The sequence below is a fragment of the Mytilus galloprovincialis genome, chromosome 2 (assembly GCF_965363235.1).
Source record: "Mytilus galloprovincialis chromosome 2, xbMytGall1.hap1.1, whole genome shotgun sequence".
In the NCBI taxonomy this organism is placed as follows: domain Eukaryota; kingdom Metazoa; phylum Mollusca; class Bivalvia; order Mytilida; family Mytilidae; genus Mytilus; species Mytilus galloprovincialis.
Window position 1 is genome coordinate 113,804,964 of NC_134839.1, and position 14,661 is coordinate 113,819,624.

The 14,661-nt window shown below is 32.4% G+C and overlaps 1 protein-coding gene across 1 annotated transcript; it reads right to left on the reverse strand.

The window, feature by feature from the left end:
• Nucleotides 1-739: 739 nt before the first annotated feature.
• Nucleotides 740-13,452, reverse strand: LOC143065460 (F-box/LRR-repeat protein 18-like). Its single transcript, XM_076239036.1, has 10 exons — nucleotides 13,298-13,452; nucleotides 9,662-10,592; nucleotides 8,188-8,320; nucleotides 6,218-6,357; nucleotides 4,879-5,054; nucleotides 4,165-4,250; nucleotides 3,209-3,362; nucleotides 2,209-2,344; nucleotides 1,816-1,898; nucleotides 740-938 (listed from the first exon to the last, which is right to left on the reverse strand). Exons 1-10 carry the CDS (start codon nucleotides 13,429-13,431, stop codon nucleotides 782-784), a joined length of 2,130 nt encoding a protein of 709 aa, XP_076095151.1. The 5' UTR covers nucleotides 13,432-13,452; the 3' UTR covers nucleotides 740-781.
• Between the last annotated feature and the right edge of the window lie 1,209 nt (nucleotides 13,453-14,661).

The following is a 14,661-nucleotide window of genomic DNA, read 5'->3' on the forward strand; positions in this document are numbered from 1 at the left end:
ACTTATGCCTAAATGCAACAATTCATAACAGAATGCAACAATTTATAACAGAATGCAACAAATTAACTAAAACTGTAACATTACTGTTTATTTTACAACCAAACACATGTAAAATAGGGAACTATCAATAGGAGTATGTATAATACTGGAATCATTTTTGGTAAACATACGATTTTTTTCCAAATTTCAACAATTCAAAATTAAAATTTTGAAAAAAAAAAAAAAAAAAAATTACTGATTTTTTGAAAGGCTGTACCTGGAACCACACATATATTTTTATTTGGCCTTAGCAAATAAGGTAATTTCAAAAATGTTTGCAATGCTTCATTAGGTGGAAAATAGGGAAGAGATCTGACAATGTCACTAAAGCAAATCTGGTATCTAAATTTAGAAAGCATTATTTGTATGTTGTAATACCTTTTAAAATTCCAATTACACTTCGAATTGTGTTGATGGTCAAACAATCACCATAATAAATGCTCACAATATTTTCAGAATTAACAGTAGTGTTGACCTACCATATATAGAAACTCAGGAAAAGACCTCATTCAAAAACATGTATGAGGATAAGGCAATATTACATGTCAGACAGACATAAGGCCCCTAATAACTCATCTATATTTCAAATATTCTAGACTTATCAGACATCCTGAACTGAAACATGATAATTATTCTGTAGGTTTAAGTATCTTGTCCTTTTGCGTATGGTCTTGTTGATAAAAATGCAACACCAGTGATATTATAATTCATTTTTTTAATATATATATTTAATTTTGACAAATCACCAATTAAAATTAGGTGGTTGTTGACAAATCCTTGAATTAAATATCGTCATTTCTTCTAGGTGTTTTCTGGGTATATTCTTCATAACGTATGCTGCATTCTCGTCAAACAATGGCCATATGGCTAAACTAAGTGCTGGACGGACAGATTCATATCTGTAAATATAAAGCAGTATGTTTAATTTAAAAATGAGATTACCACATTCTAAGAACTTTAAAGTTGATTGTTAAAGTACTATAGTATTACTATAATTTTAAATGATTTGTATATGGATGTCCCAATCTGGCATGTTGTTTATATAATTATTTTAGTATATCTCTAAACAATAAGACAAAATTGAAAATGTTTTTCCACCTCAGCTGCTGCTTGATGGGAACAGACAAACCGAAGAGATATCAACAGATTGATCTCCCGAAACTTTGACCTACTGAGGCCACCAAACAGACCAAAGTACCTTGTTTTACTTCATGTGTGGGAGGAAAAATCACCCTTCTGAAGTACTGAAGTTTCCTGCACCCCAAGTGAGGAGCAACCTAGGATCTTCAGCACTACAGTCGTCAGATAATTGTAATACCAACTTGTTTAATAAGGAGATTATCACAATAACTAGTTACATATTTAAGGAAAATAATCACAATACCTTGTTACCAATGTAAGGGAGATAATCATGATTCCTATTAACCTATATAAGGGAGATAATCACAATACCTTAGACCTACTAACCTATATAAGATACCTTGTCTCCAATGTAAGGGAGATAATCATGATTCCTATTCACCTATGTAAGGGAGATAATCACAATATCTGTACATACTAACCTATATAAGGGAGATAATCACAATATCTGTACCTACAAACCTATGTAAGAGAGATAAATACAATACCTAGCTACATATTTAAGGAACATAATCACAATACCTTGTCACCAATGTTAGGGAGATAATCACAACATCTAGACCTACTAACCTATGTAAGGGAGATAATCACTATCCACTTACCTATATAAGGGAGATAATTACAATACCTACTTACCTGTCTTTAAGTGATTTCTGTAGTTTTTTACATAAAGACTGTGTGGCATCTGTAAATAACTGAACAACCACCAAGGATTCCACCTGTAAACAAGGGTTGGATGAATGTTTTAATCACAATATTTCATACTATATAATCTTGGTTGAAATAAATTAATGTTAAATAGGATGGAATATTATTTCTCTAAAAGTAATTTCATTTGAATTTGAGTTTGTGTTTGCTAGGAACTTAAGTTTAACACAAAAGGACAAACACTTGGAAAGAATGATATGTCACCTATTAACTTCATTGGTAGAGGAAATAATTAAAATGCTTACAATTTTAAAACTTCAGTAATGGCTAATTCCACTTACTGATCTCAAATTAAGGCGATAACAAATTCCATCGATTTACCTTTTCCATTAAATACTCCACTGCAGAACTATCTATGATGCCATTTTTTGACACCACACAGAACCTCTCTAGGGTCTTGCACTTAGATAGAGAAGTACAGAATGTCTTGTCGATTGAAAGATAAGAATGCTCCAATCTGAAATATAACAAGAGTGTTCCTTTTATAGTAATGAAAAGCGAAAGGTTGAATATTTTATATCTAAAATCTGTATCCCACTTATCGTTGCAACACATTATGTTTTTCTTTGAACTTTTAGAACTGTTGGTTTTTATATATGCTGTGTTTTGATTTTATGGTCATGTTCAACTGTTTTGATTGTTGCTGTTGTTATTGAAAGTCTAAAATTCTGCCAAAAGTGCTTGTTTCCTTTTCTTGTTGTAATCATTATAGATTTGTAAATGTGTATGCATATTAGACATAACCCTATCAATCTTACCTAAAATCTTTTAAAGCTTCCATATATGGGAAGGCCTGACAGAGCTGATTTATGTAAATACAATGTGCCGTCAGTCCAAGATAAAACCCTATTGAACTTACCTAAAATCTTTTAAAGCTTCCAAGTATGGGAAGGCCTGTCAGAGCTGATTTATGTGCATACAGTGTGCCGTCAGTCCAAGATAAAACCCTATTGAACTTACCTAAAATCTTTTAAAGCTTCCATGTATGGGAAGGCCTGACAGAGCTGATTTATGAACATACAGTGTGCCGTCAGTCCAAGATAAAACCCTATTGAACTTACCTAAAATCTTTTAAAGCTTCCATGTATGGGAAGGCCTGACAGAGCTGATTTATGAACATACAGTGTGCCGTCAGTCCAAGATAAAACCCTATTGAACTTACCTAAAATCTTTTAAAGCTTCCATGTATGGGAAGGCCTGACAGAGCTGATTTATGTACATACAAATAACAATGTGTCGTCAGTCCAAGATTAAGCCTAATTAATTGTTGTCGCTTTGACACATTCCCCATTTCCTTTCTCAATTTTATTATTAAACTTACCTAAAATCTTTTAAAGCTTCCATGTATGGGAAGGCCTGACAGAGCTGACTGATGTACATACAATGTGCCGTCAGTCCAAGATAAGCTAGATGGAGCTGCTGTAGATGTTTACATTCCTTTGCTATGACAACCAAACTCACACCTGATATTGCACCTAAAAAGAACACAAATTATAACACTTATTCTAATATGACTTTTTTCAAATGCTTTGAGTTCATACACATGGTAAAATATGAATATATTGTTTGGGCTGTTCCGACCATACTCCAATGTCATATGCTTTTTTATGAATGAGCTACCCAACATCACTGAAAGATGAAGTAAGAATATGAGCCTTTACCAGGAAATGCACAATTGTAAAACCAAAAACACCACAATATGGAAAGATAAATAATTGATGATAAATGTGTTATAAGCCATTTTTTTTCACATACAAGTAAAATTATCATTTAAGTTTATCCCAACATATCTTAAAACATTATTGTAAATAGTTTAAGCATGTCACTAGTTCAGTTTGCTCTGTTCTTTTACGTCAATGTAATTGTATGTTTATTTTGGGAATGCTATCACTTGTGTTAAAATATTAAGCATAAAGGGCCAACCCATGGTAAAATCAGTATAAATTCAAGCCCCCATGAATTATTTCTTAAATGTAACCTATGAAATGTACAATACTCAAAGTAGAAATACATATAACTTATAATCCTTGTAAACTGGTCCCACTTGTTGTCCCAAAGAAGTTTGGTGTTGACATATTTTATTATATTTACCAGGTAGAGATTTATAAAATGTTCTATTAATGCTGGAGAAAGGAAGACAGCTGATAACAAAAAATCGAATTGAAGTGAAAAATCAAACATGCATCTATTTGTAATTTTCTGTTAAATTAACATGCAATGACAAGATATTATAATGCTATCAGTTATTTGAATGTATTACAAAGTAAATAGACTTACTATGAATCCCGGCCAACTGCAGAAATCTGAGATGTTTCCATCCTGATATACATAGGAGTGTATCTGCTGTCATGAAAGACTCAGAACTGAAATAAATATACATGTATTTAGAAAAACAAAGGATATGGGGTATCCATGCATAACTCAAAACCAGTACATGCACAGCAAAAACACACAAAAACCAAAGGAAGATTGATTTTATTGCTGTACATATTTATTTTTCGGTTACTGTGAATGTTTTCACTTTCTCTCCTTTTATTACTAGTATTCTATCCTTCTAATTGGAGATATAATATAGTAAATAATAGGATATGCATAACAGTAATAAGAAATAGTTTCTCAAAAACTTTAAGTTGTCAAGATCTTATTAAATCTTATTGTACATCCTGATATAATGTGATATTCCAATTATTTGAATGCTTTCTTCCCAATCTATACTTATACTAGTTTAAATATTAATATGGTTGACACAATAACATGGTATAAACATCTGTCTTTCACAAAAAAAAAAATAGTTTGCTGGCTTGCTGTCTCACTGTCAAATCCTATTCATTCAGGTTTTTCAGATAAATATAACTTGTAATTTTCATTGAAGTAATTGATGTAAAAATTGAAAGTAGAAAAATCTAAGTTACAAACTTTCCACATTAAAAATAGAATGGGCGATCTGATTGGTCATTTAACAATTGAGAGGAAAACTGCCAAGATAATTACCAAGGTTTATATTCACTTGGAGCAGGCTTAGATTTGCCTGATTGTATCACAGTTTGTTTTAGTCCACCATTTATCAGCTCAAACTTTGTCACCTTGGGACAACCTTTAACAATTAGTCCTAAACCTTTGGTCCATTTCTCTTCTGAATCTGAATTACCACTACTGGAAGTACTGGCCTAAAATAAAATAACATAACTTTGAACAAGTTCTTTCAGTTTGAACTTCAGTTGATTTCAATGAAGTTTATCTTTATCAATAACATCATATATACTGCATGTTATAAATTTTGTTAAATTGTAAGTAAAATGCAAGTCTTCCAAGGAAGATGTATGCATGTTGGCCTAATGTTCCCAAATATATGAAAGTATAAAGCTGTAAGCAGAAACAGAGAAGTACAGGTTTTGCTTTGAGAAACCCAAAAATGTTTTCAGATTAAATATAAAAATAGTAGTTACACATTTTCATGTCTAGTAAATGAATCTGTACAAATTTGATTGAAATCTGTATGGCGATTTTCAAGGATAAAAATTCGCCGTTTCAGAATCTAATGCATCCTGGATAATATTTTCAAAAGTGTACACCAAAACGTCCTGATTGATTGAAACAATGAAAATTCAACCAATGACATAACGTTATTTTCATTTTGGGGTACGAACAATAAAATTACCCATAGTCCTTTAGATTCTGAGACGGCCAATTAACAAAGTATAAAACTAACAAGAGAAATGATCCTTAGTTTAAACATATTTATATTAATCCCTTTCCATCCTTAAGTCTTGTTCAAGGTTTGCTGTTAGGTAACACAAAAAAAAATCAAGAAGTAATATTGAAAAACCTCCAAATGATTGAAAAAAAAGTATGGGATTGTGTGATGAGATCTTTCGCTTCCATAAAACAACAAAATTAAAATACTGTCAAGTGACTTGTTTTGGCTGGTGTAGAATTTCAAGTTTCAAAAGGTAAAAAAGTACCGCTATGCCAAATGTTTCAGCAGTTTTTATTTTTGCAAATATGGAAATGAGAAATAAATATGATTATGTATATTCAAATGATTTATTCATACTTGCAGATGTGCTCATTCATAACAAAATTATACCTACTGTAAAAGGTAACAACACAATCAACAAAGGTATTATAACAAGGGTTATAAAGATAATCACCCTTTTATGAATTGTTTACAAATGTACATGATTGTTTGATGGTGTACATGTTTAATGCCACTTTTAGATTTGTGCATATGATATGTCGGTTGCAAGTTTTTATTTGTGGAGGAACCCAGAGTGCAGGGAGGGAATGACCAGTCGTTCTCTGGAAAATTATTAAGTAACACAACATTTACTTGTAAAACATTAGTTGATGCAGCTAGCCGTCTTTTCTTGCTACCATGAGGAGGACCCTCAGCTGGCCTCTTTTGTGCTCCACTCTCTTTATGATGTTCCACATGTAGACAGCATGGAGACAGGGATAGAGACACTAAACCTGTTTAAGAAGGCATTCAGTAAATCATGATTTGTTTTCTTTTCAGTTTTGAAACAACTTATTTTAACATGTAAATGTAATATGAATACAAATGTACATGTATAATGAAATTATTGTATGTATTTAACTTTATACTCATACCAAGAAATGCTCACTTGTAATTGTTTTATCAGGATCAGTCAGCAAAGTTGTTAATTATCATAAAAGTGTGACCAATTATTAGTTTTGACCTTCATGAACACCCATATAAAAATAAGGATACGTGGTATCATTGCCAACGAGACAAATCACCACCAGAGTCAAAATGATGTCAGCAACCATTGGTCACACCTCACAGCTTCAAAAATCAAAGAGCTGATAGCTCTGAGGTGGAAGAAGGTGAAGAAAAGGTAATTTGAATTACCATAAAAGCAGCCCCACTAACCCAGGCTGCTTAGTTCCATTTATTGTTTTTGAGATACAGAGGGACACATGAAACCCCCCTCCCCTCTTTTTTTTCTTCAAAAAAACTAAATATCACTTAAATAAAATTTTGAATCCCAACCAAAAAGTATACAGATCTTTACATTAATATAACAAAGAAGTGTGTAAAGTTTTAAGCAATAATCATAAATTGTTTTTGAGATACGGTGCCACATGTAAAAAAAACCCTCCCCCTTTTTTACAAAATACTAAACTGAAAAATAAAATTTTCCATCCATAGTTTGTCTTTACTTGTTTAGTAAACAAATTAATAAATCAAATGTCCTGAAATATTTATGTGAATTATTATCTTCCATCCATAGTTTGTCTTTACTTGTTTAGTAAACAAATTAATATCCATTTAATTTAGACCATTATTTACATTTTCACACAGGTAAACTGATTTGGCTATAAATAGATCTGTTTAGAATCTCTAATCTAAAATCGTAATTGTTATAATTTTATTTCTTTAAATAATCAAATTTAAATTGATGAAAATAATCATGATTGATAAAATAGTATTGCATAAAGTTTACATTTTCGGAAGACTATTTATGTTTAGGTCATGGTTCTAGAGGCTTCTTCACATAATTGTAAACAAACCAATATGGCCGCCACACGTGATTACCTTTGCTCATGTGAAACAAATATTTCTGACAAAAGTCAGATTTCTCTTGTCAAAAGGGATTTATATTTATATTGCAATAAATTATTCAGAAGGAGGTACATTCAGTTTAGATTATATTTTCTATGAGCATTTAGAGTTTAATTAAAATTCTCCCAACAGCAACGTACTGCTCTTGTCAACTGAGTCTTGAATAATTTTATAAATAGATTCAAACCATTTGAAGTAGAAGGGCATCTAATTCACATGACAAAGGAAAACAATGAATAAAGACATCAATTTAATAAGAAATAGATCCTTTCTATTTATTAAAAACAAAATCTTCTTGTCTGCAAATTCGTAACTTCAAGGACGAACATGTAAACAGAGCGAGTTATCCCGATACCAAATTCACGCATGCGTAGTTCAAATATCTACAGTAAAAACATCCGGTTACAAGTAAACAAACAACGTTCATGTAGATGAGATGAAATCTAATAATTTACATAAATAAAAGGGTACATATTTACGACAGTGATTGTTTTTCAATCCTAATTTACAAATAACAAATAAATGATTCAGATGCTTAATCATGTGTAAAAATCTGTGTCAGGAATCAGAAGTTGTTATGAAATTGTAATACACAGAAACGAATGCGGCATACGGAGAATTCAATGATTTTAAAGTCGGCACCATTGGCCTTCAGAAGACTTGAAGTCTTCTTCCACCAATAAGCAATATGATTATTTATTATGACTATTTACCTTTTAGCTGTGACAAGCACCTGCAGATTTCTGAAGTGATATTATGACAATGTACATGTATACCACTTAAGTTGATATGAGATAACTGATTACACGACCTTACAAGGGCACTGAATCCATTCACATCAAATTCCTGTAATGTAAAGTGATAATTAATATGCATGTGTAGCCACAGTTTAAAGTATTTATAGAACATCTAGGTCAGATAAATCCTGTTAGACAGACATGTACAGATTACAAGTATTCCTTCCATACACCAAATAAAGTTGACCTTTTGCTTATGGTTATTGAAAAACAGACCTTTATTTCAGTTAAAATTGAGAATGGAAATGGGGAATGTGTCAAAAAGACAACAACCCGATCATAGAGCAGGCAACAGCAGAAGGTCACCAACAGGTCTTCAATGCAGCGAGAAATTCCTGCACCCGGAGGCGTCCTTCAGCTGGCCCCTAAACAAATATATATACTAGTTCAGTGATAATTAACGCCATACTAAACTGAGTAAACTCCAAATTGTACACAAGAAACTAAAATTAAAAATAATACAAGACTAACAAAGGCCAGAGGCTCCTGACTTGGGACGGGCGCAAAAATGGGGCGGGTTAAACATGTTTGTGAGATCTCAACCCTCCCCCTATACCTCTAACCAATGCACAGAAAAGTAAACACAGTTAGACTATTATGATAGAGATTAAGAAAACTTAAAATACCTTATGAAAATACATTTATATCATTACAAGTATAGAAAATATTTTTCAGTAAACAAACCAATAATCAGTACATGTATGTACTATATCTTCTTTACATCAAATTCATTCCCAATCCTATACCATATATATATATCATAAAGCATTAACTATAGTTTAACTTATTTTCTAGGACTAAGGTAAATATATTATTTATTGATACCCAATTCAATTTCAGCTGTTTTAACAAATTCATTTAACGTGTAATGATGTTAAGGGGTCATCCGTAATTGTCAACCATCTTCCAAAGTGTACAAAACATACACTTTTTCAGACCCCCCACCCTCCCTCAGAAAGTGTACATCAACCATTTTCAGATTTCAAGACAAGAATCAATAATTCTTAATAAAAAGAAGATCCTGTCTATTAAAGTTTAGTTTAATATAGAAATTTGCATTATAAAGAAACTGAAACATATCTGACTGTTTTAGTTCATTTGATGAAAAAAAAGCGTACTGTAAAAATATTGATTTTTGAACCCCCTCCCCCCAAGTGTACGTTTTGTACACTTTGGAAAATGGTTGATAATTATGGATGACCCCTAAATAAGCTTATAAAAAATCTGAAGTTTGTTAAAAACTAACTTATTGTTCACCTAAGTGACCGTTACCCTTGCTTTCCTTAAAATAAGTATCCCACAAATAATAATGATTCAGTATGTGTTAGCACAGTGTTCTTGACAACATTCTTTCACAAACATTTAGATAGAGACAACATAATACACTTACCTCTCGTCCTAGTATTGTCCATTTGTTCATCAGTTTACTGCTCATTAAGTTTAGACTGTGTATATTTGGACAGGATGAGGCTATAGATGTTAATGATATATTGACACCTTGGACATGTGTATTAGCTAAGTTCAGATACTGTAAGTGTGGCTTCACTTCTAAAACATCACAATCCTCAGTGAAGATCTTGTGCAGACAAATGTTTGACAGATCCAAGTTTTCCAGAGATCTGTGGGATTGCCAAAACGAGGAACAGAACTGAGACTGATTTTCAAAGTTTGCTGATGGATTTAAAATAGTTTTTAACTGAAGGTTTTTCAATTTGGCAATTGAAAATAAAGCACCATAGTAAAACATTCGAGCTGCAGCGTCAATTGCACAGTTTAATGAAAGATGTTGTAAATGTTTCAAGTTTTCCAGTTTGACTACATTTGGTTGAACCAGTAGCCTAGGAATTCTACCACCAATATTTGGCTGACCAAGAACGTGCAACGATTCTAGTCTGTTACAATGTTCAAAAAAGGATGAAATTTTATGTATTATTTCTACCGATATTGCTACATCTGTTCTTGTTGATTCCTGTACTTCAAAGTGAATTGTAATGTGTTTCAGATTACCAATCGTCCTTTGAGCTTCCGTCACACTATTGACTTCTTCGTCAAATTCATGAATATTTTGTGTTGTGAATGAAAATTTTTCTAGTTTTGGTAATGATCCAAGAATCTTACAAATTTTTTTGGATGTCAAATTAATTCCAACTAAATATAGCTCTGTCAATTGTCTGCATTTACTGGTAACCCATTCTATTGATCTGCTTTTGAACCAGTAACAATTGGCAAGATTTAGACATTCTACATGAGGATAACTATTTGCACCATAATCCAGAAGCATGTCATCTGTAATGTTGTAACATTCTTCAAATGTTGATGACCTAAAATAAAAACACAAATTTTCAGACTTTCAAATAATTGCGTCTTTGTTTAGCATTCCTAGACTGTTCAGTAATGAAGTACATGTTACTGTCCTTTCAAAAAGAGATAAATATATACATAGTTAGAAGAACTAAAATTTGTGTTTTAGGTTACCATTCTAATATATTGTAGTGTCGATAGGTCAGACTTTTTTTATAGACACAATCCAGAAAATACCATGGTTTTTGTTAATGTATAATACCAAACTTACAATTTGAAAACAATTTCGGTCACAATAAATATATATACATGTTTTTTATATGGATTGGTTTACCTGTTTGAATGGTTTTACACTAGTAATTTTTGGGGCCCTTTATAGCTTGCTCTTTGATGTGAGCCATGGCTCCATGTTGAAGACCCTACCTTGACCTATAAATTGTGACTTGGATAGAGATTTGTCTCATTGGCACTCATACCACATCTTCCTACATGTACATGTATATCTATATAAATGGATCTTGATTTATTTGTTACAGAAATAATAGTGTTTCTGACAAAATGACCTAAAGGTATGTTAGGGTGAAGGATGAGCCATTATGCACACTCATAAACATGTTTAACCCTGCCATATTCTTTATGTGCTTTTCTTAACTCTTAAAGTCAGGAGACTATAATCATGATAATGCAATGGTTGTCATCGGTAAATGACTGTTTTATTGGTGTTTCATTGTTTTGTTATAAAACAAGTCATTGGTTTTCTCAATTTGAGTTGTTTCTCACAATTTTCGTTCACATCATACACAATATACAGTGTAATACAAGTAAAAGAATCATGCAATAAAAAAGGAACAAATGCATAATATTCATCATATGAGGATACCATAAGAAAGGGAAAAGATCTAACACCATTTCCAGGGAAGCACGGCACACAAAAACTTGTAACCCTTGAAAATGTTGTCACAAACTCGCTATTTTCAAAAGTTGGCATGTAAAAAAGTATGTCTATTTTTGATTAATTTATATTTTTTTAAAATCTGGTTTAAAACAACAGTTGGTCAATTTTTTACCATTATTTGTCATGAAGGTACCCCCATTACAACCATCAGATAAGCACAAAGAAGTGAAATACATATATGCAGTGACGAAACTCGTCGAAATCTCCTTACACTCATAAATGATGAGTACATGATACAGACAGGGATCTCCATGGATGAAAACTGAACGATAAAGGAACTTTAACCATCATAAACCATGTCTACACCATACAGTGTAGCGTGATCCAAAGTGTTTCATCCCTCCATGTAAGGAATGGTGAATATGTTTATTTAAATTAAATTTATTTGAATTTTCATTATTGAAGTATCAATATTTTCATTAATTGCTGATTGTAACCATTCAAATGCCAAGCTTTTATGGTCCCCCCATAGTCGAGAATGACCAAAGGCTGTCCTGAAGGTCCCCATGTAGTTTTCTTGCTATTTTTGGTAATTGTTAAATATGGGTGTTAAAAATCATGTGGAGTTTATTTTTCACTGACACTGTCAAATTCAGAAGTCATGAACCCATTACTAGTATGACTGATTTGCAGCAACAACAAATTGATTCGTACGGGTTATGTACAATGTAAAAGGTTGAAGAGATTTGTAAAGCAAACGTTGACAAATGAAAAGGTTTTTAAAGACTTTATCTAACAAATTGATGCTATGCAACATGCATCTTTCGAGTCTAAATATAAACTGGAAACGCTGATGTACATGTATCAATATGATTCATCATTGTAAACTACAAAATGAGTTCGGAATTACGATACAATATTTCTTCACAGTAAATATTTAAGTTTTTACTTCTTATAATAATTCTATATTATAGTTACAGCAGTACTCGAGTTATTTGCGATGAAATGATATTAATGTTTTACGTCTTATTTTGTATTTCTTAAAAAAGGGGGATGCTGATTGCGTAATTCAAAATAAAAGCATGTGTTCGACTTGTTAAACTGTTTTCTTTGTAACTAGATTATTAATAAATTTAATTAATCTTAATTATCATAAGCATTTGCTGAAACTTAGATGATAGTTGAATTATTCGATAAAAAAATCGTCTATCTCCAGATAGTATTTCTCTGTCTGGTTTGTTGATCTACCTGTACAAGCTCAAGTACAAGTGATTAGTGATCTTAATCCGGATATCCCTCAGGCTTTATAATTAGAACTGTATTGGATTATGATAGAAAATAAGCCTAAGGGTTGTGTAATTACATGCATTTGATTATAATTGCTAAAAATGGCGTCGGGCTACAAAAAACGACAACAGTTTTGAACGATGAGGGAAGACAATTTAACGATGGCGCTGGTCATTTGACGATGGCATAAGATAATTGAACGATGGCGGGGGCGCCATCATTAAACAGGCCATGAAGATCCCTGACAGAGGAATAAATATAAGCACATAGAATTTAATTACATTACAGCGACATTCACTTATGACTTAATGTATGTCAGCTACAGCATAACTTCGCCCTCTTACAAGTTTTTCCAACAGGCCATTTATAGATTGACATCCCATATTAATGCTACTGAACATCAGTAAGAATGGTATAAATCTGGTTCATATAAAAGAACTCTCTATCAATATAGAATAGTAAGACATGAATCATGAAGCAAATAAAATTATGTGTGGTATGAGATTTTTGACTAGGAGCATATCTGTACTAATGGTGAATCACCTGACAAGGCTTCGATCCTGTACAAGTCTTTGAAATCGCTTGTTGACTTTACTTAAAATACAAAGCCTTCCTGAGCTTAAATGTGAGAAAATCAACAAAATAATGTCATCTGGCAGGATCTGAAAATTATCCATCGCCGTCCATTCGGAAAAAAAATTGATATGTTCCGAGTGACAAATCAATAAACCCCAAAGTCAAGTCGGGAAGGTAATGTTGAGCAATACGGAAAGGGCGTATTCGAATACGAAAAATATAAATCACAAAAATACTATGATCTACTATCACTGAACTCAGAAGAAATATCAAAATGGAAAGTCCCTAATCAAAAGCTCAAAAACATCAAACGAATGGATGACAACTGACATATTCCTGACTTCGGTACTAAAAAAGCTAGAAGCAACTCAGCGCTCCACAAGCATGGAATACAAGCAAACAAATGGAGGACTAGTCATTAAAGCAGATGCAGCAACATTTGAACTTCTGAAACATGCAACTGTTGCTTATTTCGAGGAATTGCCATGCAATATAGGCAAAGCCACTATCCAAAGAGAAACTGACAGTTCGAAAAATGCCACGGTGCAAATAACTATAAAGATGAAAGAAAAATGTGGCAAAACCTACAGTCAACCTGTACCTTACTACCTGTACATTAATGGTAAATGGGAAAAATCCTGAAAATTTTGGCGACAGAGACATAAAGGAAATACATAAGCTTATAGAAAATGTGAAAAATAGAGAACAAAACCATCACTAAATTAAATGAGATCATGAAAAGCAAACTTGAACAAGCTCTACAAGGAAAAAGAGTACAACCAAAATATACAGATAAAGATGAAAAAGTCAGCATTCAATGTTTCAAATGTACCAAGAATTGTAGAACAAAAAGCACATTCTGTAACTCAGGCCGACATTGGGTACACTACAACTGCCAACGCCTCTCAACAAAGGAGATCGAATTGTTAGAAAAGGAAGAACTTAAAGACTACACATGTCGAATATGCCAAGATGTCAACCTGAAAATATTAGAAAAAGTATTGTCTCCAGTAAAAAAAGGTGCAAACAGTAAAACGTCTTACCATCACAATGACGTACCAGCAATCACCCAAGAAATAAGCAGTAGCCGTAATGATGACTCAACTGAAAAAAGTCCTGAAACATGCAATATATGTGACACAATCATAATGGAAGATAAATATGAAATCTGTGATATTTGTAATGATATAGCTCATCCTGAGTGCATGACAATCAGCGGTAACAGTCTCACATGCCACTCCTGCTGCAACACAATCGAAACACTGGAACCAACTCAAGATGAAAATGAACAAATTGATACTAGCCAAACATTTATAAAGTCTTGTGAATTG